Source organism: Oryx dammah, unplaced genomic scaffold (genome assembly GCF_014754425.2).
Source record: "Oryx dammah isolate SB20612 unplaced genomic scaffold, SCBI_Odam_1.1 HiC_scaffold_12, whole genome shotgun sequence".
NCBI lineage: Eukaryota > Metazoa > Chordata > Mammalia > Artiodactyla > Bovidae > Oryx > Oryx dammah.
Window position 1 is genome coordinate 29,421,951 of NW_024070196.1, and position 27,869 is coordinate 29,449,819.

Below are 27,869 nucleotides of genomic sequence, written 5' to 3' on the forward strand. Positions count from 1 at the left end.
TACCACCAATTCTTTAACATATAATTATAATAACTTCATAAGAGATCCCCAATTCTGCTTTAGAATATAGGTCATCTTATGATTTCAAGACAAAGTTGAAGTACATTGGAAAAAAAATTAAAGGAAGGCTACCCCCACTCTTGAGTGTAAGACTTTTAGACTATTTCAATCTTATAAGGGGAAAACAGGCAGAATATATCTATAACCATTTAGTAAAATTAAGATAGGAAAAAACTCCAAACATGACAAAGTATACAAATAAGAATAAACAGAGCAGAGCACTTCCCATAATTCCTAAATCCCTATTTAACTCATAGCTTTCTGTGGGAGGCATTATGAATAAAATATAAAGCATCAAAACATTAAATTATCTTTAATTTTCTACTGAGTCTAAATAAACTTTTACAAAGATAGGTAAATTGGAGTAAATACCCCACTGATAATGCTGTTTGCTCTAGAAGAAAAGTTGTTACCTGTATGTGAACCAAAGGCTTGCCCTGGTACGAATTCTGGGCAATCAATCAGTTGAGAGAAGTCTGTTTGTGGCACACTCTGTGGAGGGGGGCCCGGAATCGGCCATTTTTCTGGTTCTATCTTTTTCCTCATTTTCTCATCCACAATTTCCACTTCTGTGCTATCTTTCAGTGCCTATAAATAGGTATTTTTAATTATTAAAGCAATTTCATTCAAAAAAAATTGTACACCCTGTATTTCTAATTTAAGTCTGAAATCAGCATACAGTATCATGTTTTAAAAAATATCCATGAACAAAAAAAATTTTTTAATCATTTGCCCCTGCAAAGTATGAAATATCCTGATTTAGCATGTAGCAGATTATTCTAATTGTGAAAAAGTTTCAATTAAGGAGTATTTTCAATTAAGTTCAACTATAATTTTATTGTTAATTTTTTCCTTTCCTATTAATAGTTCCTTTTGTTTTCCTTAATATAATATCACCAAGTAAAATTTAGGCAATATATCTAATTACTGTAATAAATCCCACCATTATTGAATAATAAACACACATATGCAGAGATTCCTAGTAACACCTTGTAAATTTAAGGTGGGATTCATACATAAGAAATTGAGGCTCAAAGAAATAAAGTAGGGTAACTTGATAAAGATCATAGACTTAGTATGAGGTAATACCAGGTCAAACTATTATCTGTCCCCCATCTGCATATCTGAGGTCATTGATATTTCTCCTGGCAATCTTGATTCCAGCTTGTGCTTCCTCCAGCCCAGTGTTTCTCACGATGGACTCTGCATATAAGTCAAATAAGCACGGTGACAATATACAGCCTTGACGTACTCCTTTTCCTATTTGAAACCAGTTTGTTGTTCCATGTCCAGTTGGAACTGTTGCTTCCTGACCTGCATACAGGTTTCTCAAGAGGCAGGTCAGGTGGTCTGGTATTCCCATCTCTTTCAGAATTTCCACAGTTTATTGCAATCCACACAGATAGTGAAGAAGAACTAAAGAGCCTCTTGATGAAAGTGAAAGAGGAGAGTGAACAAGTTGGCTTAAAGCTCAACATTCAGAAAACAAAGATCATGGCATCCAGTCCCATCACTTCATGGTAAATAGATGTGGAAACAGTGGCTGACTTTATTTTTCTGGGCTCCAAAATCACTGCAGATGGTGACTGCAGCCATGAAATTAAAAGACTCTTACTCCTTGGAAGGAAAGTTATGACCAACCTACACAGCATATTAAAAAGCAGAGACATTACTTTGTCACCAAAGTCCGTCTAGTCAAGGCTATGGTTTTTCCAGTGGTCATCCGCTGGAAAAACCATCATGTATGGATGTGAGAGTTGGACTATAAAGAAAGCTGAGCCCCAAAGAACTGATGTTTTTGAACTGTGGTGTTGGAAAAGACTCTGGAGAGTCCCTTAGACTGCAAGGAGATCCAACCAGTCCATCCTAAAGGAGATCAGTCCTGGGTGTTCATTGGAAGGACTGATTTTGAAGCTGAAACTTCAATACTTTGTCCACCTGATGCGAAGAGCCAACTCAATTGAAAAGACCCTGATGCTGGGATCGCAAAGAGTCGGACATAACTGAGTGAATGAACTGAACTAAACATGACAACTCTTAGCCCCTAGGATATGCTGGTTCTCAAAAATAAACTTCAAAAAAAAAAATAAATAAACATGGCATAATTTAAGGGAAAAATAAAACTTTAAGAAAATTTCTTTGAAATAAAAATTAGAGTCTTACTAATTTGAATCTTAACAAATTCAAGGGGACTCACCTTTAGAGACAAGGAAAAAAGACAAGTATAAAAACTCAACATACAAAGTGTTAACATAAAGATTTTAAAACTCACTGTATTTTAGTTGGAGAACACATTATATTTATTACTTTAAGTATCTTGCACTTGTATACCTTAATGTTAGCATCATGCTTACTTCTCAAGTTATATTTTCTGTAATTGGACATTAATAAAGTTAGTATTGAAGTTTTTAAAAACAAACTCTTGATGAGAATCAGGATAATCACTGAAAGAGAAGAGTCTGAAACATGGAATGAAGGAAATAAAGAAGAATCTTTTCTTCTTTTTTCTTACTCATCCTTGTATTTTATCTTATTACTATTAATCTTTGGCTGTACCAGGCAGCTTGCAGGATATGGGATCTTAGTTCCTTAGGTGTCGAACTCAAGCCCCCTGTATTAGGAGCACACAGTCTTTAACTACTGGACTGCCAGGGAAGTCCCAAAAAGGGTTTTGAATTAGTAATACATGTATTTTTTTTTTAAATATATTTTCCTAGTTTTGTCCACTGAACCGTCTGGAAGCAATGACACCCTGGTAGCAAAGCAGTGGACCCCAGCATCCAGATCTTGCAACAACATGGATGAATTTTAAAAACTATAAATGATGGAGAAGGAAATGACAACCTACTCCAGTACTCCTGCCTGGGAAATCCCATGGACAGAGGAGCCTGGTCGGGCTACAGTCCATGGGGTCACATAAAGAATCGCATATGACTTAGTGACTAAACAACTTTACCCCAGATCCTGTTGATACCTGAAGTTTTCAGTTCAGTTCTCATCATGTGGCTAAAGTATTGGAGTTTCAGCTTCAGCATCAGTCCTTCCAATGAATATTCAGAACTGATTTCCTTTAGGACAGACTGGATGGATCTCCTTACAGTCCAAGGGACTCTCAAGAGTCTTCTCCAACACCACAGTTCAAATGCATAAATTATTTGGCACTCAGCTTTCTTCATAGTCCAACTCTCACATCCATACATGACTATTGGAAAAACCATAGCTTTGACTAGACAGACCACTGTTGCCAAAGTAATATCTCTGCTTTTTTTTAATATGCTATCTAGGTTGGTCATAACTTTTCTTCCAAGGAGCAAGTGCCTTTTAATTTCATGGCTACAGTCACCATCTGCAGTGATTTTGGAGCCCCCCAAAATAAAGTCTGTCACTGTTTCCATTGTCTCCCCATCTATTTGCCATGAAGTAATGGGACCAGATGCCATGATCTTAGTTCTGATGTCTGGTGCTGCCTTTTTCCATCCACCAGAGGGCAATGTTCTACTCTGCCTGATACTCAGCCTCCCAGCCTCCCCTTTGAGATCTTCACTTTGAAATCCCAATGTTTCACCTCCTGAATTGATCCCCAGTGTCTCAAAATTTGATTTGACCTTTAGAAATACATCTTACATTGGAACCTCACAGAGATATACATTCATATACAACTTTGTATGTACATATGTAACAAAAGTTTCATAAAATAACCTTTGTCTTCACAGAGAACAGACTTGTGTTTGCCCAAGGGGTTGGAGGAGGGATGAACTAGGAGTTTGGGATCAGCAGATACAAACTATTATATAGAGATGTATGGATAAACAAGGAACTATGCTCAATATCCTGTCATAAACCATAATGGAAAAGAACATGAAAAATATATATATATGTATAACTGAATCACTTTGCTGTACAGGAGAAATACACTGTTATTAACTATATTTCAAATAACATTACATTAAAAAAAAAAAACACTACAAATGAAAAGAGCCAGGAGACAGAAAACTTCCATCTATACAAACATAAATAACAGACAAATGTATGGTAACAAAAATCACAAAAATGGTTTGGTTAGGCAGGGCAAAAGACAAGAGGATGGGGAACTGACTGGAAAGGGCCACTGTGGAAGTTTTTAGAGTAATGAACTATTGATATATCTTGTTTGGAGCAGGCTTATACAATTTTCAAAACTCAAACTGAACACCTAAAGAGTCCTGCATTTTACAGCATGTTACTTATTTTACCTGAATTTAAAAAAGAAAGAGAAACATTTCCTTAAAACTTCCCTATGGGTTTAGTTTTTCAAAATACTTTGAATAAAAGACTACCAATGGTGTTCACTGGGATGTGAAGACAAACACTTGAATGGCAATAGTTTCAATTGGCTCAATACTTTGGAAAAAATGTTTAGCAGTATTTACAAAAGCTAAGCTCATATACTATACATATATATATTTGTATACACACACACACACACACACATATATATATGTCCTGTTACCTATCAATTTCACAGGACAATAAATATGTATATCCATCCAAAAGGAAATGGCAACCCACTTCAGTATTCTTGCCTGAAGAATCCCAGAGACAGAGGAGCCTAGTGGGCTGCATCTATGGGGTCACACAGAGTCGGATACGACTGAAGCCACTTAGCAGCAGCAGCAGCAGCCATCCAAAAGTATGTACAACAACATTCGCAACAGCATATATTCATACTGTAAAGAACCCAAATGTCTATTAATAGGAGCATTAAAAAATAGTATATTCATAATGATACAATTAAATATTGCTGCAGAATGGAAAATAAACAACTGTAACAATAAGCCTTACAGAAATAATAAGCAAAAGTCGGGTATAAAAAAATTCAAATACTTTATGTAATATTTTAAACTGGTGAGGGAACTCTCTGAAAAGCAGCTATGTTTGAGGAGAGCAATGATTCTGACTAGGACAGGGTACAAGTGTATTCTCTGGGAATGTGAAAATGTTCTACCTTAATCTTAATACTTAACATGAGTACATATATAGGGGAAAAGAAAGAGAAAGTCGCTCAGTCATGTCCAATTCTTTGTGACCCTGTGGACTACACAGTCCATGAAACTCTACAGGCCACAATACTGGAGTAGGTAGCCTTTCCCTCCTCCAAGGGATCTTCCCAACCCAGGCCTCCTGCATTGCAGGCAGATTCTTTACCACCTGAGCCACAAAGGAAGCCCAAGAATACTGGACTAGGTAGCCTATCCCTTCTCCAGCAGATCTTCCCAACCTAGGAATCAAACCAGGGTCTCCTGCATTGCAGGTGGATTTTTTACCAACTGAGCTATCAGGGAAGCCAAGCTTCCTTAAACTTAATACTTAACATGACTACATACATAGGGGAAAAGAAGTCATCCTTAATCTTATAATTTCTTATTTACAGTGTTTAAGCTATGTCACAATTTAAGAAAAAATTTCAAGAAAAAATTAAAAGTTCTTTATATGGAATGATATTCCAATATATGATGTTTTTATTAAAGGAGCAAAACAGTATTATGTAGTAAAACATGCACGATCTCAGGAAAAATACATAAAAAGGCGTAACACTACTTGCCACACCAAGGAAGGTTTAACTAGTTCACTGTTGGTGAAAGATGAGAAGGAAATTTTTCACTATATACCCATTGAATCTTGAATCACAAGGGATTCTCCGCTGGGGGCGGGGCAGAGAGGAATTCAAGAAAATAAAGAAAACAGAAAGGAGAAAAATTGAGGTTCAGGCCTTAAAAGACTCATAGCATACACAAATTAAGGAAAAGATCTAGACAAAACAAGTGTTAAGACATATTTTTACTAAAACCAAATCTTGTTATCTTGAGCTCTGAAACAATGAGTCAGTTATTTCTGAGTCTCTGAGGTTTTTTCTGTATTTGGTCTTTTTTTTCTGTACTTGGTCCTATTATTATGAGCAACCAGCAATGCTGGAACATACAGATGTTATATCCCTAGGTCCAGGTCCTATGACTGGTATTAAGAGAAAGAGTAGCCTGTGCAAAGACACAGAAGTAAGAAAAGAGCAGCACACATTTTGTGGAACCGCAAGGTCAGCCAATTTGGGCAACAAGGTTTGAGATGAGAGTAGCAAGCACAGTTCTAAGGACTTTATGATTATTATATTAGTGACTCCTATAAGTCCTCATACTCTATGATAGCTTAAGCACTTATTTGTTGTATTTTAACAATGAGAAAACTTTAGCATGTAAGACGTTAAATAACTTGAATACAACTGACTAAATGCAGAGCCAGAATCAATTAAATCTAACAAAAAAAGAAGACACAAATAGCTCAGTTTTGGAGCAACTATCAAGAATGGAATAAGCTGGATGAATCACATGATCCACCAATTCCACTCACTTCTAGGTATATATTCAAAGAAAATGAAAAATATTCAAAGAGATACATGCACTCCCAAATGTACTGCAGCATTATTCACAGTAGCCATGATATGGAGACAACCTAAATGACCTCTAAAAAATGAACGGATAAAAACCATGTGGTATATATACACAATAGAATACTACTCAATCATGAGAAAGGAGGATTATCCTGCTGTTTCTGACAACATGGATTAATTTTAAACACATTATGGTAAGTGAGATAAAAAAGGCAGAGAAAGACAAATGCAAGTATTGTATTATATAACTTATATGTGGAATCTAAAAAAATGAAACCTGTTTTAAAAAAAAAAAGAAGAAAATGCTTACCAGGAAATGGATGAGGGGATAAGATTGATGTTGTTTACTACTACTTACTTATAAGTAGTAGTAAATAAGAGACCAATATAATGCACAGTACAATGACTATAGACAATATTGTACTATAACTGTTAAGTGACAATGCTATAAGAGCAATCAAAATACAATATACATATGTAAATAGGTAAAAAAAAAAAAGAGAGAGAAAGAAAAAGAATTCAGTATGGTGAAAATGAATGGGAAAGGAGGAAACAGATTCAGTAAGTGTGGCTATGAAGACATTCTCAACCAAGGTAGATATGGGAAATAGCTAAAGTATATTTTGCTTCCTTTGATAGCTTTTTCAAGAAAGTTAACACTTGAGCATATTCAAATACATATTTGAAAAAGCTGATTAAAAGGAGTAATAAATAGAAGGATATATAAGTAACAGTGAATTTTTATTTAGAGCTTAAGGTGTATGCCAGATACTGTCATTACAGATTTCATACCCATCAACAACCCCGTGAATTCCACTTTACAGAAACCTCAGAACACTGCCTGAAGTGCTTGAAGTCCAGAGCTATGAGGATATGTATGCAGGTCCTCAAGTCCATGCTTTAAATCAGTATGTTTACACTGCAAAGCCTAATGAAGCCCTACCTTCCTAAAGGAAAAAAAGACATCTTTCCTACTGTAATAAGTGGTAGGTACATAATGAATGTTAAATGAATACAGACCTATGCTGTTCTAAATCACTATGCTTGTATGTTTCTGTTTCACAACAGTTTTATTTCTTACTATAAATCAGCCACTACATATTAATAATGCTAACCATAGTAGTAATGCAAAAGTTCTTTTAAAAATATCCCTTCCCCACTGCTCTAAGTTTTATAATAGAAGTAGACAATCAGTGATAGTGGGAATATGAACAGACCAAAAAAGGATGCAGTGAATTACAACCAGATTCTTACAGAGGTAGGGAGACCAGAGGAAATCGATAACTTCATTGAAAATGATAGCGGAGCTAGAGCCTGCTTAGAGATATGAGTATGCTCAATCGCGTCTGACTCTGCAACCATTATTCAAAAAACCGAGAATACCATGTGCTGATGAGAAGCAAATGTAATTCTCATACAAAATGGCGGCATGCAAAATGGTTAAATCCATTTTGGACAATAGGTTGGCAACTTCCTATAGTTAAACATACACTTACCAAAGATTCCAGCAATCACAATCCTCAATATTTAGATCTATGCTTTATTCATAATCTCCAAAAACCAGAAACAATCTATATGTCTATCAACAAGTGAACTGTATGCAGTGCATCCTTACTATGAAATACCAGTCAACAATAAGAACAAACTATTGATACATGAAACAAGAAGAATGAATCTCAAAAGCACTATGCTAAGTCAAAGAAGTCAGAAACAAAGGGCTACAAACTAGTGATGTATAATTTATTTACATGATGGTCTAGAAAAGGCAAAACTACAGGGACCAAAAAAAAAAAAATCAGATCAGTGTCCCAAGGGGCTATGTATGAGGAAAGAGATTGGCTACACAGGTGGCACAAGTGTGTAAGACTGCCAAAATTCAGAAAACTATATAGGAAAAAGGGCAAATATTATGTATATATGTAGGGAACAGAAAACCAAAAATGCTGAAACATTTCTACAACAAAACAGACAAGAGATTTAATAAAAGCTATAAGAACACATCTGGAATAACTATTTTAAATTAGCCCTTGGTATACAGGAAAAATTCTCAAAATTTTAATGATGAGAATACAATCTCTTTTATAGCAACCTAAATACTAAAGGACCAAGAATACCCAAGAATGTTTAAGTTTGTTTTGGGGTTCAACCCAACCAAGAAGGATCAAATTAAAAACAGGTGGAAACATCAGTAATCCTTTGAGGGGTTTCCAAGGTTAGACATTTATTTGGATTTTATAAAATGGCAAAAAAGCCTTGAGATACAGTAAGAGTCTTAGGTTACTGTGCTGTGCTTAGTCACTCAGTTGTGTCCACCTCTGCGATCCTATAGGCTATAGCTCCTCTGTTCATGGGGATTCTCCAAGCAAGAATACTGGAGTGGGTTGCCATGCCCTCCTCCAGGGGATCTTTCCAATCCAGGGATCCAACCTAGGTCTCCCGCATTCCAGGTGGATTGTTTACCATCTGAGGCACCAGAGAAGCCCAAGAATACTGGAGCGGGTAGCCTACCCCTTCTCCAGGGGATCTTCCAAATCCAGGAATTGAACCGGGGTCTCCAGCATTGCACGCCAATTCTTTACCAGCTCTGTTACCAGGGAAGAATGTTTTTGCTTTTTTCTTAAAATTATTTAATAGATTTATTTTTTATAGCAGCTTTAGATTCAGAGCATAACTGAAAATACATACTGTTCTGTATATGAATAATTACCTCCAAAATGAGATTAAGGTTTGTAGTGAGAGCCTGAACACGGTGGAAACCAGCAATCAGGGAAATAGGCAAGAAACCTTGCTCATCCATCTTTCTCCTAAGAAAGAAATCCCGTTCCAAATTTTCTATACTGAAGTAATACTCACTGAAAAGAAAAAGAAGTAAATATAAATTTCATCAATTTATTCAATTGGAAATTAAAATGTCTATTGCTTAAGATATCAACTGCTATAAAACTATTTTGATTTATTGTATTATACATATTTACTGTAACAAGGGTAAATATAAATACCTGTAAAACCCTACTGTTAGTAAATTCTCTTACACAAATAGAAAGAAATTTAGAATACTATCTTCTCAAAAACTAACTTCTACTTAGATCAGCTTTACCTACACATAAACAATTAAAGAGTGTTATTCTTTAAAACAGTTCAATAATTAACTTTCTAATGAGTCAATTAAGTGAAAATTTCATTTCAAAGCCATATTAACCATATGTAAAATAGACAACCAACAGGAATTTGCTCTATGGCTCAGGAATCTAAAACTGGGGCTCTGTATCAATCCAGAGGAGTGGGTTGGGGCAGGAGACAGGTTCAAAAGGGAGGGGTTATATGTATACCTATGGCTGATTCATGTTGAGGTTTGACAGAAAACAACACAATTCTGTAAAGCAATTATCCTTCAATAAAAAAAAAAAATTAAATAAGTCACATTAACTTGCTTCATTTAAACACTAAATAACAAAGTTAAACATGTCAACAGACTGCCTTCCAATTTTTTCCCATCACTGAGAATAATGGTATATTAGAAGAAGTTTTTATCAAGTTTACAGAGTAGATTAGTTTGCTGTGTTTTCTAAGCTGGTAGGGTAATGACATTGTTTAATACGTCCAAACTCTAGCATACAGCACAATGTTTAGTAACAGCTGAGTGAATACATGGACACAGATGCACACACCCAATTTTATATTTGAATGATTCAAGACCCTCAACCTCCCCTTTGAGAGGGAGAACTATAAAAGACCTTAAAAGTGAACAGAATATAGCTAAATAAAGAACATCTATAACACCATGAAGTATAAACATAGGCAAAAAACTACAGAAGCAAACTTTCACACCTTAATTGTCTCTCTAGGAAAGTAGAGAGGGAGATATAAATGAACAAGCTGTGGGATCAACAAGTTCCAACATATAAAGATAATATGAAGAATACATATAATAATGGCATTTCAGAAATACTTGTTTAGATTACAGCTTGCATATTTTAAAAAACGAGAACAAGATTCTAGAGAAACAAAACAAGAGGATAAATGGGGGGAAATGTAGTAAAGAATAACACAAAAGAATGACATCAAATGATATGGCTTACAGTTTAACAATCCTACACTATATCCAAATCACAAAGCAAGTTTTCAAAGGGTGGCAACTGGGTGACTAAAGATACCCTTGAAGTATTTAGGTCAAATTCTTAATTTTGAAGAAATTACCTATAAATGAAAGCTGGCTTTGAGCTACCTTTCACTGCATGGGAAAAAAAAATCTCATTTTAGAAATGTAAATACCCAAGTTGTACTTTTACTCTGATATTTTCCAACTATCAAAGTGCAAAGCTCCCTTAGATCAGTGAAATACAACTAACATGTCAGTAATACTAGGTAAATCATTTACTCTCCTTAAACACTGAAAAAATTTTTTTAAAAAATCTAAGTCTTGAAGAAATTTCTTGAAGAAACATTCTGATTTTTGTTATACCTCAAAAGCCCTTTTCACAGTGCCTGGCATGTGATGGGCACATAATACATATGTTTAAATTTGAAAGTTTTAAGACATTAAGACATCTGATTTAACCATGAGTTAAAAATGTTCTTAGATTTAAAACTTCTCTGAACCATTAATTTTTTAAATCTAGTACTCTGAAAAACACAGTACCTAAATAAGCTCATAAATCACTATTACTTACAGTATACACTTTTTAAAACTTTTAATGGGCTGCAAACATACTTATATCTGAATGCCAAGAGGCTATCTCCCAATCGTTAATGCACACTTTCAGTTAAAATTATTTTAAGAAGCCTCTTCAAAAATATTTAGCATAATATTCCACAAGTACAAGAAGTTTTTCAGGAACTTCTCAAAGAGAAAAATCTAAACACTAATGAATGAATAAGCCTGTATATGTATGAGAAACCTTAAAGATACAAAGTCAAAAAGCACTAATCAGAGAATGGTAACACTAAACAGCCATTCTAAACTTGGTGCTCTAGTACCTGCCAGAAACTCTGCTGCTAAACAATGACAAGAAAAGAAGCCATGCCTGGTGCTGTGTCTAACATTTTGTCCACTGTCCTAGGGGACATTATCATGTCCTACCTTGAAGCTCTGGATTCTACACTGCATGGTCAGAAATTTTGTCAACACTGAAGTAGCTGTTCTCCTCCCTCACCTGTATGAGCACATTGGAAGGCCAGTTACCATGACATGGAATTGTCTGTCCACTGTCAGGTCTCAGAAGGGACCTGGTAGCAAGAGTTACCAAAACAAACAAATGAACAAACAAAAAGGAATAATAATTTGAAGTTGATAGCCACATGCCAGGCACTTTCTGCCCATAAAAAGGCCCTTTTCTTCAGTGTTTTCATCAACTGTAACAAAAGAAGCAAGAAAAAAACTAAACAAGTTGCTTCATATTGTAAGCCAATCAAATCCATCATGATGTCATCCAAGGAAGATGGCTGGTTGATGCTGACGAAAAAATTATTTTCTGGTAATGGGCCAAGGTTCATTTTCTTTTTTAAAATAAAGGTAGATATTTTAAAACTGCTACGTCCTTTCAAAAATAGCCTTTACCTTCCCTTTATAAGAATTTTTTTTTAAAGTTGAAATTTTAGCAAATTAGATATGCATATGCAAATTATATAAACATGCAAAACATCCTACACAATACTAATAACACAGAGGGTTTTTTTTCCTTGCTTAAAGATAATAGAACAAACAATATTCTCCTAACATCAACTTCAATATTCAGAAAGCAACTATTATAAAAAGTCTGAACTAAAAAAGATTAGATAGTCTCCTTTTAATATGTCACAGAGAACTTAAAAGTTAAAAAACAATCAGAATTCTGAAATCAATTGTGAAAAAAGTCAGAAGACAGCAACCATTTTTTTGCCATTTATGTTCATCTGCAAATTTTAATATAAACATTTATTTGCAAATTAGCTAAATTTCACTTGTTCAATTTTAAATATATACACTCGTTTCCTCAGTGGTTCAGATGGTTAAGAACCTGTCTGCAATGCAGGAGACCCAGGTTCAATCCCTGGGTTAGGAAGATCCCCTGGAGAAGGTAACAGCAACCCACTCCAGTATTCTTGCCTGGAGAAGCCCTGGACAGAGGAGCCTGGCAGACAATAGTCCATGGAATCACAAAGAGTCCAACACAACTGAGCAAATAACACTTTCACTTTTTAAATTTTTATATTTAATCATTCACATTATGCTTTTTTCACTAATATCCTTATAAGCAGAGAAACACCTCAGTAGAGAAAGCAGGAGTCATAAACAACAGGAACCAATATAAATTTTCTAAAATACTTTATATACTTTACTAACATTTCCTAGAAATAAAATATAAAAGACTATTAAAATCCTCTAATTTTACTAATAAACGGCTTAGAAAAATGTGTTATATTCATTATCAATGATGTTAAAGTCTGGCATTATAACAGATTTTCCTACCCCATCTGTTCAGTCGCTGATGACTTACATTTGGCGCTTAATATACTCTTTGAGCACTGCTTCTTCCACAGGATACACCTGCACGCCTGTACCGTCATCATAGTAATACATCATACTGGCATTAAGCTCTGTTTGAAATGGTTGATCAGTCCTTTCATCATGTTCTCGATAACCATATGAATAATCAAAGTTCACTTGAAGTAGCAAAGAAAGAAAAATGATCACAGATTGAAAAAAAAAAAGAACAGTTACGATAAAGAAAAATCCAAAGTGAAGTTTCTCAAGGGTTAACAAATACAAAACCATCTTTATTATCAGACAAAAATCGGTTGAAACACTATATGGTATAGTGGGAAAAACAGAGGATCTGTACATTTTTCAATGTTCATCTAAGTTAATAAAACAAAAATCATGTCTTACATCGAGGATTTCCTCTGCCCCGGCCTCTTCCTCGTCCTCGGCCTCGTCCTCTAAAGGAGCCTCGGATATTACCACCCTCACTTCTCACACTGGAAACTTCATCTTGATCATCTCTCTTTTCTCTTTCACGCCTCCAACCTTTTTTAAAATAAAAATATTTTTATATATTCCAATTTGCAACTATGATTAACATTTTATCTTATAAAAATGTGGTAACCACCCCACCCCACTTTGTAACCAGTTATTAGTAACTGGTCATTCTTCAGAAAGATAGAAACTGAAGAGATTATACAGGAGTTTGTCAAAATCTCTGCCATAAAAGACATCTTATGTTGTTGTTCAGTCACTAAATCATGTCTGACTCTTTACAACCCTATGAACTGCAGCACATCAGGCTTCCATCACTATCTCCGTGAGTTTCCTCAAACTCATGTCTATTGAGTCAGTGATGCCATCCAACCATCTCATCCTCTGATATAATAATTATAATAATAATAATAATATCTTATTAGAAGATATTCTAATAAGTAAAATAACATACTACAAAGATAATGACATCCTTTCCTAAAACTGTACTGTTAAAAATTCAGGAAGTTCCAATGTAACTGAGTTTTATACAGTACAAAACTCCAAAAGAAAAAAAAAAAAAGACAACTTGTTTTCACCCTAACAACTTATTTTGAGAAATATGAATTTTGAGGGAAACGATATTTCTATTTAAGTAAAAGACTTTTTTCTTTTTTTAAGAAAAAAGGAAATGAAAACAGAAAAACTGAGAGAAGATATCAGAAGCACAATACACAAATTACATCCAGCATACATACAGAATTCACAAATGTATCTCATGCACACGCACATTCTCACATATGCAGTGACTTAGATGGAAAAAATCATTAAAAGATTGGAAGGGCAAACAAGGAAATGTAAAGAGACAATAAAAAAAGATGCTCAGTGTCACTGGCCTTGAGAAATGCAAGTTAAGACAATCAAAGAGTATTTTCTAATCTGTACCAGTGTGAAAAATACTTTAAGGTCCTATAATATCAAACATTGACCAAGATAGAGAAGATAGAACTTTTGTATAATGCCAGAGTAAAAACAAATACATTTCAATTTTGAAAAACTGAAACAATGAAATAAATGTAAAGGTTTGTATACCCTAGAGACAAGGGTTTTTCACCCATGGCATTATTGACATTTTTGAATCAGGTAACTTTCTAGTGTGGGGGCTGTCCTGGGTACTGTAGGATGTCTTCATGTTATTCTTAGTTTCTACTCACTAAATACCAGTAGCAAGATTTATAATTTTATATGTCATATTTTGTGGACAATTGAGTAAATATAACTATTAGCTAGATTTTAGATGATATAAGGGAATTAGTGTTGATTTTCTTGGATGCTGCATTTTCTTGGGACATCAGTGCTCAAGTGTCACAATATCTGCAAGTTACTTTCAGATGATTCAGCAGATAAATTAAAGATAGCCAAATTACTAAATCTAGATGGTGATTAGACAGGTATTTGCTGTACAATGCTTTCATAGGACAACATGCCTTAAAAATTATTAGACTCAGTAGAAGGGGCTTCCCTGGTGGATCAGTAAAAAATGCACTGGCCAATGCAGGGGACACAGGTTTGACCCCCAGTTCGGTATAAGTTTCTGCATGCTGTGGAGCAGCTAAGCCTATGCACCACCACTACTGAGCCTGCGCTCTAGAGCCCATGATCCACATCAAGAGAAGTCACTGCAATGAGAAGCCCATGCGCCACAACTATAGAGAACTACCCCCCCACCACAACTAAAGTAAACTCAAGCAACCAAGATTCAGCACAGTCGAAATTAAATAAAATATTTTTAAAATAAAAAAAAAATAAAAAGATTTCAGTAGAAAACTATAAAACCAAATGCTTAGGGAATTCCCTGATGGTCCAGTAGTTAGGCCTCTGTACTTTCACTGCCAAGGGCACAGGTTCAATCTCTGGTCAGTGAACTAAGATCATGTTGTATGGTACACCAAATATATGTATGTATGTATGTGTGTGTGTGTCTGTGTAAGTGTATATATATGTGTGTGTGTGTGTATATATACATACACACATTTACCATACCACCTAGCAATCCCCTCCTAGATGTTTGCGGGAAACAAAGACATATGCCCACAGAAAAGCCTGTATACAAATGTTGATGACAGCATTAGTCATAACAGCCAAAAACTAGAAACATGCCAAATATCCATGAACAGATGAATGGATAAAGGAGTATATCCATTCAACAGAAAACTGTTATGCAATAAAGAGGTAGAAATTACTGATATATGGAACAATACTGATGAATGTGAAAATCATTACACTGAGCAAAAAAAATACAAGAGGATATAATTTATATTGTATAGTTAAATTTATTCGAAAAGGTAAATAAAATCTGATAGAAAGTAAACTTGTGGTTAGGGACTTGACAGTAATTTCAGTGTAGTTTCTTTGATTATTAGTTCAGTAAAGTTGACTTTTTAAAGGATCCAGAAACAAACATAAGAGGCTCCCAAGAGCCAACTCTGGGACAATTTGAGCATTAAAATTAAACAATCATGGTAATGATTTCAACCGCTGAAAATATAAGATGACTTTAGTCCACACCAATAACAGGGAGTTGTGTTTCTTACAGTGGAATGCCAATAAGAAATGCTGCAATAGCTAAATTAGCATTTGTAGCCATCACGGTTAATACCTCAGTCATGTAAGAATAAAAATCATCAGTGGAAACTAAAGTGAAAGTGAAAGTGAAGTCGCTCAGTCGTGTCCGACTCTTTGTGACCCCGTGGACTGTAGCAAACCATGCTCCTCTGTCCATGGGATTTTCCAGGCAAGAGCACTGGAGTGGGTTGCCATTTCCTTCTCCAGAGGATCTTCCCGACCCAGGGATTGAACCTAGGTCTCCCACACTGTAAGCAAGATGCTTTACCTTCTGAGCCACCAGGGAAGTATGAAAAATAGGTATTCTCACATTCTCAAAGTCTCTGACCACAAATTACATATTAATCACCAAGGGAAAAAAGAGTATCTATCATAAAGAAACCTGGAGTATCTCATCTTAACCAAGTGCTCAAAGTTAGTATCACCAATAATAAGATATACCAATATTATATGTATTTTCAAGTTACACACTTGAAAGAAAATCATTTAACCTTTGCAGTATTCTTGCCAAAAACTCATAACCCAATCATGAGGAAACATCAGAAAACCCAAAGTGAGGAACGGCATAGACACATAACTGTTATGTCCTTCAGAAAAAGATCATCATGAAAAGACAAAAGTAGAACTATCTCAAACTAACAGAGATGAAAAAGAAGACAAGTAAAAGCAATGTGTGATCACAGGTTAGATTCTGGAAAAGACAGAAAAACTGCAAAGGGCATTACTGAGAAATTCTATCTGTGGACAGACAGATTGTGTTACTGTTCTTATGATATATACTCTAACTCTGAATAAGGGGCACAATATCTGCAACTTACTCTCAAAATACTTTATATTGTATACATGGTTATTACAACAATGAGCATTAGTCATTTTTCTCTTAAAATGTTACTTACTTTGTGTGTCATTTCTCCTACTGTTATGTGATGATTTATTTGCTTCAGGTTGACATCTTGAGCTATTCCGGGACCCTGGTCTTTCTTGACTCTCTGGTCTTACATCTTCTAAGTGGAGTGGTACCCATCTGTGCTTATTAGCTTGAAGAAAACAAAATAAAATCATTTAAGGGCAATGTACAATTTTCATTAAAGCTTTGCAATTGTGAAAGGACTCTAAATTTTAATTAAATAAATGAAAACTGCAAAGTTTCTAAAGCTCAAGTTAAAAGACAATGATAGAATATAACTGGAATTCTTTTGCTTTTAAGTGAAATGCACACTCTTCCATTTAATTCTGACAAAGTTATAAAAAAATATTAAGTACACATACTACTTTTATCTAATACTTGATACTTAGGCTTTAGAACAGGGTACACCTGAAAATTTTTTGAATATTGAGTCAAACACTTTTAGTTTAAAATAAGTGCCTCACTCCCCACCCTAAGTTATTGCTGTTCTCCCACTGTGGGTGTGCTCATCCTCACCCTCATTGACTCAGGCCTGGGGCCAGGGGTGGCAATGGGTGGGAAGAGTCATGTTTGTTTTTTTTTTTTCTCTCTTTGATTTTGTTTTTCTGTCTCCCTTCCAACCTGTCCCCTTTCCCCCACCAAAAAAAAAAAAGAAAAAGACAAACACAAATAAAATATCTGAGCAGAACTGTAAAAATAAAATAAAATAAGTGCCTCAAATTTTAGTTTATCCAGCATAACTACTAATGAGCTTTTTCAAAATGAAGTTTAACTGCAAATCTAACTGCATTTGATAAATCTTTGTATTTTCCTAAGTTATAAGCAATTTGACATTTCTTGTTGACTAAATGATAGTATAATTAATAGCTACAGTATAGTGAAATCTTTACCTATTCATGGATTGCACAGTTAAGGTTTCAAAATGTTCAGATTTCTGCCCAATACAATTTTCAACTAAAACAAAAAGATTCATGGGCAAAGGAAAAACTACCAAATTAATTAAGAGAATATTAGTATATTAATATTTCCTACAAATATGGCAAACTAGGGACAGATAAGGAAAAGGGAATATGAAAGAATCTAAAAGTTCTCTAAAGTCTATACCCTAAATTCTAATGAGTATCAATGAGATTCTTTGAGGATAAATAAGTCCTTGTTTTAGGTTTCCCTGGTGATAAAGAATCTACCTGCCAGTGTAGGAGACACAAGAGATGGAGGTTTGATACCTGGGTTGGGAACACTACCTGGGTTGAGAAGGAAATGGCAACCCACTCTAGTATTCTTGCCTGAGAAATCTCATGGACAGAGGAGCCTGGCAGGCTACTTTCCATGGGGTCACAAAAGAGTCAGACACAACTTAGTGACTAACAACAACAAACTCCTTGTTTTAAAGATAAACGTGTACTCTGTGTGTGTTTGTGCACTCAGTCACTCAGTTGTGAAGAAATCCAAACTACTCACTGGTGACTACCAGCAATCAACTGATTAAATAGATTCTTCATTACTACAGCTCTCTTTAAATACTTAAAATCAAAATGAAGGTATAAACAAACTAACCTCTTTTTCGTTGATTACTTAACTGAGCCTCATCCTCACTGACATTTTCACCAGGACCATCTAATTTTGTTTCCCGGTTTTCTTTGCTTTCATTGTTAACACTTCTCTTTTCAACCTTGTCTTCTCTTTCTTTTCTATTTTGTGGCTTCTTATTTCCTTGACTGATGACACTCTGACACTGCAAAAGGTTTTACAGAGTTAAATTTTCATGAACATTTTCTCTAACATATTCCCAAATTTGTGGTAATACCTTACCTATACCTACATATCATAAAACAAATGATAAATTTATCAAAAATAAAAAACTACAAAAGACACTGTTAAGAGAAAAGTCAAGTAAAAGACAAGCAGAAAATAGTTACTAAGTATCTGATAAAAGGACTTGTATCCAAGATATATAATGAACTCTAAAATGCAGCAACAAGGAAACAATTAAAAAGTGGGCAAGGGTTAAACAGACCTTTCATCAAAAAGATATACTGATGGCAAATGTGCATGAACATGTACTTGACATCAATAGAAAAGTGCAAAGTAAAACTACGATGTGATACCATCACACACCTACTAAACTGACTAAAATTAAGACCGACCACGTCAAGTATTAGGGAGAATAGAGAGCAATTAGAATTCTCACACACTACTGGTGGAATAAAAAGTTCGGTAATTTAAAATTTTGAATAGCTACCATAAAATCCACCTATTCTACTCCCAAGAAAAAAAAAAGCATATATCCTTGCAAATTTTGTACACAAATGTTTATATAGTAGCTTTATTCCTAACAGTCAAAAAACTGGAATCAACACAAACGTTGACCAGTAGGTGAATGGACAGCATTATATCCATCAATTGACTACTACTCAGTAAATAAGAACAAACTACTCATACATATAACATAAATAAATCTCAAAATAATTAAGCTAAATGAAAGCCAGGGGCAAAAAAAAAGTACATGCTATATAACTCCACTTATATAAAACTGTAGTAAATACATTATATATCAACTATACTCCAATAAAAAAATTTTTTTAAACTGGAGAAAGGGCAAATTCACTAAGTACAGCTTATCAGTGGTTGGGATAATGGTGTGGAGAGGGACATAACAGGAAAGAATTACAAATCAAGTTCATTATCCTGTTTGTGGAGAAAGTTTTACAGGTCAAAGGATATCAGACTGTACTCTTCATATACAGTTTATTATGTTGTTTATTCATCAATTAAATTGTTTCATATATATTAAACTATACTCCGATATTACTGCACAAAATACAAATAACAAAATGTACAGTGTCAAATGAAACCATGGAACCAGATGACTATATACACTGCTTCTTTAAAAAGAAAATCCTCTTTATTTATTATTTTTTTATTTGGCTGTGGCTCCAACACGTGGGATCTTAGTTCCCCAACTAGGGATTGAACCCATGCCCCTGCCAGTGGAAGCATGGTCTTAACACCTGGACAGCTAGGGAAGGAACTAAAAAGCTTTTTGACAGACTATTTCAGAATATCTTTTTAGAACTTCTTTCATAGTTAAATTAGAAATCAATTTACTAAGACTTCCCTGGTGGTCCAGTGGTTAAGAATCACCCGCCAATGCAGAGGGCATGGGTTTAATTCCTGGTCTGGGAAGATTCCTCAGGCCTGGGGTCAACTAAGCCTGTGTACCACAACTGCTGTGTCTATGCTCTACCCCTGCTCACCATAACTAGAGAAAGCCCAAGAGCAGCATAAAGATCCAGCACAGTCATAAATAAATAAAGCAAACATAAAAATCTAAAACTGTTTTAAAAAATGCATATACTGAACATCTTTTGCTATGTTATACATATATATATGTATGTGTATATAAAGACTTAAGACTTCAACACATTGGAAAAATTTTACTCAAACGTATATAAAATAAATTTTGAAATACAAAATGGGCTTCAATTAGACATTACATTAAAAAACAATCTATTTGTAGGCATAACATGAAGTTGACATCACGGTATACCCCAACCTTTCCAAATATATGGTCCTGAGAATACAACCAGAAGGCAATGGGATGAAAGAAATCAAAGTATTTGAAAAATGGGTACTTTATCAATGTGATTCTCTAAATTTGAAGTAAAATAAAGTTTGCATGTGAAATGAGAATACTTTCCCTTTATTTAAAAAAGGGTTTTAAAAGAATACTCACTTCAGTGTTCACTAATTCACTTGGTGTTGGCCAGTTTGCCATATCGCTGAAATCACTACCCTAAGAAGTAATAAAAGAAGTGTTATACAAATTAGGAATTTTTCAAATAGAAAAAGATTTTTCTAAAAGTAAATGTAATTTTAAAAATCATCTACATTCATTGATATGTAGGCATTTGCCAAATTAATCCAAAACTTTCTCCCAACAACAGAACCCAGAAAGAACGCTTTGGTTTTATAATCCAACTTCTGGCATGATTAACAACTTTGACTAAACTGATAGACGCAGGATAACATATGCATATGAAAATCTGGAAAAGGCTACAGTTCTCTAGTATATTAACATCAAACATCAATGACAGAAGAGAAAAATACACAGTAATATGAGGAGTTCCTTTCAGAATAGTCAAAAATTATTTATTGTCAAGTATACCTTATTGGATTTCTTTGTCTTGAGTTTTCCTGCTTTTATAATTTTGGGGGAACTGAGCTCTAAAAAAAGAAAAAGAACTGTTTTTTATAACCAGATCACTTAAAATATCTGACAAAATAACAATTAAACCAATTTCAGTAAGTCAATGTAGTCATTATTTTCAACAAAATGCAAAGTTCTAATACTCAAATTCCTAACAAGAAATCAACCACGTTTCAAACATGGACTGAAAGTGGTCTTCGGTGTTCAAATAAAGAAGAAGAAAATATTAACAGCTTACTGACAGAACCAGTCCTTTCACTAATAGGTGTAACATGGAAAAATTAGAAATATAACACATTTTTGTAAAGTTGGTGAATCAATTCCCAATGGGATGTATTTTTCTATATACATTATATACGTTGTTGCTGTTTAATTGCTAAGTAGTGTCTGACTCTTTGCAACCCCACAGGCTGTAGCCCTCCAGGCTCCTCTGTCCATGTGGTTTCCCAGGCAAGAAAAATGGAATGGGTTACCATTTCCTTCTCCAGGGGATCTTCCCAACCAAGGGATCAAAGCCATATCTCCTGCATTGGCAGGTAGATTCTTTACCACTAAGCCACCAGGGAAGCTATATATTATATATATTATACATATATTTGTATATACAAATATATTCACATACATCAAGAAATATCCAGAAAATAAGTCAGAAGACTTCAATTTGTCTTTTGAAAAAACAAAATAGCTTATTTCTAGAATCAAGCCATAAAAAATAAAACAGATGTTTGTAAAAGCATGTGTAAGACTATCACAGTATCATCACCTGTCCCTATCTTGAATAAGAACACAATGATGGATAATAATAGTCTCCAAATGAAGCTTTAAAATGTCTTTTTATCTAGCACGATGATTATCTAGTTAAACATGCCCTAAAGTAAATATTAAAGTCGAATAAACAGAAAACACAATAATTTAGTAAACAATGAATCCCATAAATCATGGCAATGGCCAATTCAGAGTAAAATAAAATGACTTTTGAGTTAAAACCAGAAAAATTCAAATAAGATATTATGAAAGGAAGCTGGATGGAGGATGACAACATCCCCAGGGATGGGCACACAAGGAGTGTGAATATTGTAGAAATTATATTTCTAAAGCAGAAAGTGAGTACATGGCTATTTGCTCTACACTTCCTTATACTTTAGGGACACAAGTAAATGTGTAAGTAAATGTCAGTCGCTCCGTCATGTCCCACTCTTTGTAACCCCATAGGCTGGTAGGCTGCAGACCATGGGGTCACTAAGTGTTGGAAACAACTGAGCGACTTCACTTTGACTTTTCACTTTCATGCATTGGAGAAGGAAATGGCAACCCACTCCAGTGTTCTTGCCTGGAGAATCCCAGGGACGGAGGAGCCTGGTGGGCTGCAGTCTATAGGGTCGCACAGAGTTGGACATGACTGAAGCGACTTAGCAGCAGCAGCAGCAGGCTGTAGCTCACCAGGCTCCTTTGTCCACGGAATTCTCCAAGCAAGGGTAGCCATTCCCTTCTCCAGGGAATCTTCCCAACCCAGGGATCAAACCTGGGTCCCCTGTACTGCAGGCAGATTCTTTACCATCTGAGCCACCAAGGAAGCAGATTGTGTAGTCACTAAATTGTGTTCGACTGTTTGCGACCCATGGACTGCAGCCAATCAGGCTCCTCTGTTCATGGGATTTTCCCAGGCAAGAATACTGGAGTTTGTTGTCATTGGGGAGCTTTCCAACCCAGGGATCCAACCGGCATACCCTACATTGGCAGGAGGATTCTTTACCGTTGAACCACAAGACTATTATTAACCTAATGAGCAATTCACTCTCAGGTCCAACTATCCTATTTCAACAATTTTCCACCACAATTATGAACTCAAAATTTTTCAGTAGCAAGCACAGTACAGTTTCATTTTTAATATAACTACTTAGCACTGTTTTGAAAACCCTGGCAATTTTCAGCTTATCAATTATTTCATAACAAAAATTTCACAATTGCGCTTCCATTTATAAATAAATTCCCCTTCTCCAACTTGCTTCACCTCTTAAAAAGTCTACAGAAACTACTACAGGGAAATGTATACATGCATGTAAATATGCATAGGGATAAATACTTCATTAAGAAAAATGAGATGCAGAAAAAAATATGATGGACGGGTAGGACAAAAAGGGAGGCAGGAAGAAAATCGAACAAAAACAGTATTTGTCAAATATTATCTGGAATTTGACTAAGGTATATTCTATAAATAGTACATGTATTTTAGGAAAGTTACACAGTATCAAACATTTGAAAGACTTTTCCCTCAACCAAGTAAAAACACATCCTAAAATATTGCTAAGTCAAGTAAATTATTGCCTGGTGGTTACAAAACACAGCCTTACACAAACTATTTGATGTAATGGGAAGTAGTTAGGGATAGGCCACAAAAGTGAGTTTTATTACAAATCAAGAAGACATTAATAAAAAAAAAAAAAAGAAGACATTAATAATCACAAAATTAAGGTCAGAAATTTAAAAATTATTCTGACCACAGAAACTTTTAAACTTCAGTATTAAATGACGAGTTATTTACAAACAAAAATATTTGAACGTAAGTTAATATCATTTTGATTTAAAAATCAACATGGTGCCATACCCTACACAGACACTGATTATAACCTCTGGCTAAAAGAAGTTGGGAAGGTAACCCAATACTGTAAATCAACTATACTTCAAAAAAAAAAAAAAAAAAAAGTTGGAGGTAACTCCCTGGCGATTCAGTGGTTAGCACACAGTTCTCTAACTGCCAGAGGCCTGAGTTCAAACTGTGATTTGGGAACAAAAGATTCCGCAAGCCATGCAGGGCACCAGGAAGGAAGAATCTTGATCTTTATTTCTTCACACATTTAAAAATAAAAGGAAGAGAGATTTTTACTTCAACCAATTATTTTGTTTAAATTTTAATCTCTCAACTTTAACTCTTCCTCAGGTAATATATGGGAAAATAGACCACATTTAACTCCGTGCCCTCTATAATTCTGACATTTTATTGACGAGAGTATCTTTAAGTACACACTGTAATTTGCATATATAGTTTACCAATATGGTAATTTATTTTCATCAAAAGATGTTTGACAAATTATGCTGGCCACTGTGGCTGGATACTCTGGGATAGGAAAGAGGGATTTCTTAATACTGGTTACCAAGTAGCACTTATACTTAATTTACTTTTTTAAAAAAGGAAGACTGTCCTGGAACATTCCCTTTCCCAAGTCACAATTGTTTCCACAGAAACAATGTTTCCTGATCAATGAGCTTAGGAAAAGAACTGACTTGCAAAGCCAGCACCTTTCCCCTCTTTCCTTTGGGAGCTAGCTGTCCACAAAAAGTAATAAGCATTCTGGTCTGCTCCTTCATGCTATCAACCACACAGGGTAGACTACCCAACAGAGGTAGAAAGGGAACATGCAGTTGTGCAACGCCAACTGTGAATACATTTGTCTAATTCCAAATTCAACATAAGGAAGTCCTTTGTGCTGCTCTCTTAGACCACCTCATCAACCCACTCTTTTTTCAGTTAAAAGAATGACATGAGCTTTAAAAAAACAAATCTGAATAAAAGATAGAAACACAATTCAAAAACGAATAGCAGTGGCCAAACATGAAATGGCACTAAGAAATCTAAGTGAAAACAATTTTCACCTATTATTCTGACAAAAAAGAAAACGCCAAGCGTTGGGAAGCCTGTATAAATGGACATTTTTCTCATGCTGTTGGAATGACTATGAAGTAGTAGAATGTATATACTATTTTTGGAATGTCCTGCCAATCCAGTGGTTAGGACTCTGCTCTCACTACCAAGGGCCTGGGTTCAATCTCTGGTGGGGGAACTAAATAAAACCCCCAAGCCACATGGCAAAATAGTAATACTACTACTATAGTATATACTATAATAGTATATACTACTATATATATATATATCCTTTTAAAAGATAACCAACAAGGACCTACTGTATAGCACTGGGAACTGTACTCAAATGTTTTATGATAACCTATATGAAAAAATAATCTGAAAAAGAAAGAATATATATTCTGAATCACTTTGAGGTACACCTGAAACTAACAACACTGTAAATCAACTGGAATCCAATAAAGTTTTTAAAAATTAAATTAATAAAATGCATACACATTTTAATGAAAAAAATCTATTTCTTAGAGATTATCTGAGAATCAAGACAAGATACAAAGATGTCTGTATAAAATTTTCATTGTAGGGATTTCTGGCGGGCTAGTGGTTAAGACTCCATGCTTTCACTGCAGGGGACGTGGGTTCAACTGGTCTGGAAACTAAGATCCTGCTTACCGAGCAGCACAGCCAAAAAGATATGTTCATTGTAGCAGATAAAGGGCTTCCTAGGTGGCTCAGTGGTAAAGAATCTGGCTGCCAATGCAGGAGACACAGGAAACACGGGTTTGATCCATGGGTTGGAAGATCCACTGGACTTCATTAAAACAAATAACCTCTAGGAAGTTCCCTAGATAACTGTATTTAAATAAATATCCTCTAGGGAGGTCCCTGGTAGCCTATGGTTAGGATTCCTGGCTTTCACTGCCGTCACTGCTCTAGAAAACTGTTCCAGAGATCTCAAAAGCTGTGTGACATAGCCCAAAAATATATATATATATAACTCCTATATTCAACAATACAGTAGTTATATTATTGGTACATTTATAAAAAATAATGCAAAACTTAAGAAATAAGACAAATCTGTATGTATTAATACACCAGATTCTACATATAATTTTATACACACATATAGAAGATGTAAAACAAGACCAAGAAAATATTTTCATATTCCCATGTTCCAAACAAAATGGAGGAAACTGTTCTCCTAGTATGTCATTAGATAAAATTCTAAGACTGAAAGCCAACCTAAAAATTTAGAAATATAGAAACTTTAATTAAAAATTTTCAGACAGATGAAGCCTAAGAAATTTAAGCTCCAATATATATATATACATACACTGTGTGTATGTATACATACACACACATATGTATATATATTTAACATATACACACACACATATACTTGTCTCCAAGTATATATGTATATATACATAAACAAGTACATGATCTTCATATATCCATTTTTCAATCACTGGTGAGCCAAAATACAACTTTGAGTATTATTGTAATATCTTAATCTATAAGGAAACAATTCCTGATAAGAAAACAATTCATTTGAAACGCTTGGATAGTGAGAACAAAACAATTCAACATGATAGGTGATTTTACTCTAATTTTCATGACCATAATCTTTAGCAAAGTTTTAATTAAGAAAAGGCATTGACAGTTATCAATCATTAATCACATGGTTTTATTATATTTAAGGGAGAAATGTCATTTTATTACAGTAAATGAGTACCTTAAAAAAATATGTAAAAAAGCCTACTTACTTCTCAGACTCTAAAATTGAGACTCAATCTGTAGTCACTTTAGAGAACAACCTGTCAACAAATTCACTGTGACCTAACAATTCCACATAGCTATCCTAGAGTAAATTAGACAGTATATAAGAGAAATGCATAAAGATGTTTGAAACAACCAGGATGTTGATTAATGGGAAAATGGCTAAACTGACTAAATCAGTTATATTTATAGACCACTTCTCTGCAATTTTTTAAAGTTTAGACTAAAAAGCATCAACTTTATCACAAGAAAAAAATTTTATAAAAAGTATGTAGATGGTAGTTAACTAAATATATGATGATCATTTTGCAATGTTGTTTATGTCCAACTCTTTTGCAACCCCATGGACCGTAGCCTGACAGGCAGCTTTGTCCATGGGATTTTTCAGGCAAGAATACTGGAGTGGGTTGCCTTTTCCTTCTCTGCAGGCATGCTAAGTCACTTCAGCCGTGTCCAACTCTGTGGGATCCCATGGACTGTAGCACAACAGGCTCCTCTGTCCATGAGATTCTCCAGGCAAGAATACTGCAGTGGGTTGCCATTTCCTTCTCCAGGGTATCTTCCCTACCCAGGAATCGAACCTGTGCCTCTGAAGTCTCCTGCACTGGAGGCAAGTTCTTTACCACTAGCATCATCTTGATTTTCTTGACCCAGAGATTGAACCCGCATCCCCTGCATTGGCAGGTGGATTCTTTACCACTAAGCCACCAGGGAAGTCCACAATATGTATATGCAAATCTGAATCACACACCTGAAACTAGTGTTAATATAATTTAAAAACTCACTGTAAAGAAAAATAAAAGGATCAGGTAAAATTTTAAATTGAGAATAGTCTAAATGCACATGCAAAACACTGTATTTGGAAATAATTTCACAGAAAGGTCTGAAAGGATATTCAATAAACTGGTAACATGACTATTTTTCTTTTTGAAGGGAACAGCAAATTTCTGTGTTTATAAAAACATTTATGTATAATTTATATAACTTAAGTAAAATGGTTTTATATTAGATTTACAGTAAGCTTATTTGAAGTTTCTGGGAAACACACTTGGAGAAAAGGTTGATGGGGTCAAGAAGACTAAAGATGAAAAAGAAAAAGATAATTTTTTATATTGTGACCCAACCTCTCAGCATGAAGGATAGTTCCCCAACCAGGGATTGAACCAGGCCCTCTGCAGTGAAAGAGCCAAATCCTAACCACTAGGTCACCAGGCAAGTCCCCAAATCAATATTTTTGTGAGTAAAAATCAAATTTAGAAAGCTGGTTTTTAATATGTAAAGTGTAACCATGGG

The 27,869-nt window shown here is 34.8% G+C and overlaps 1 protein-coding gene across 4 annotated transcripts in view; it reads right to left on the reverse strand.

Annotated features, from left to right (window-relative positions):
• Window positions 1-27,869, reverse strand: part of LARP1B (La ribonucleoprotein 1B) — a 121,536-nt gene that overhangs the window by 90,043 nt on the left and 3,624 nt on the right. For all 4 annotated transcript variants that reach the window (XM_040250509.1, XM_040250510.1, XM_040250511.1 and 1 more), the window contains exons 2-9: window positions 21,116-21,174; window positions 20,684-20,743; window positions 18,505-18,682; window positions 16,937-17,077; window positions 13,350-13,487; window positions 12,958-13,123; window positions 9,189-9,333; window positions 474-648 (exon numbers count right to left, since the gene is read on the reverse strand). In XM_040250509.1, the coding sequence (XP_040106443.1) occupies window positions 474-648; window positions 9,189-9,333; window positions 12,958-13,123; window positions 13,350-13,487; window positions 16,937-17,077; window positions 18,505-18,682; window positions 20,684-20,743; window positions 21,116-21,174 (1,062 nt within the window). The remainder of the gene's footprint in view (window positions 1-473; window positions 649-9,188; window positions 9,334-12,957; window positions 13,124-13,349; window positions 13,488-16,936; window positions 17,078-18,504; window positions 18,683-20,683; window positions 20,744-21,115; window positions 21,175-27,869) is intronic.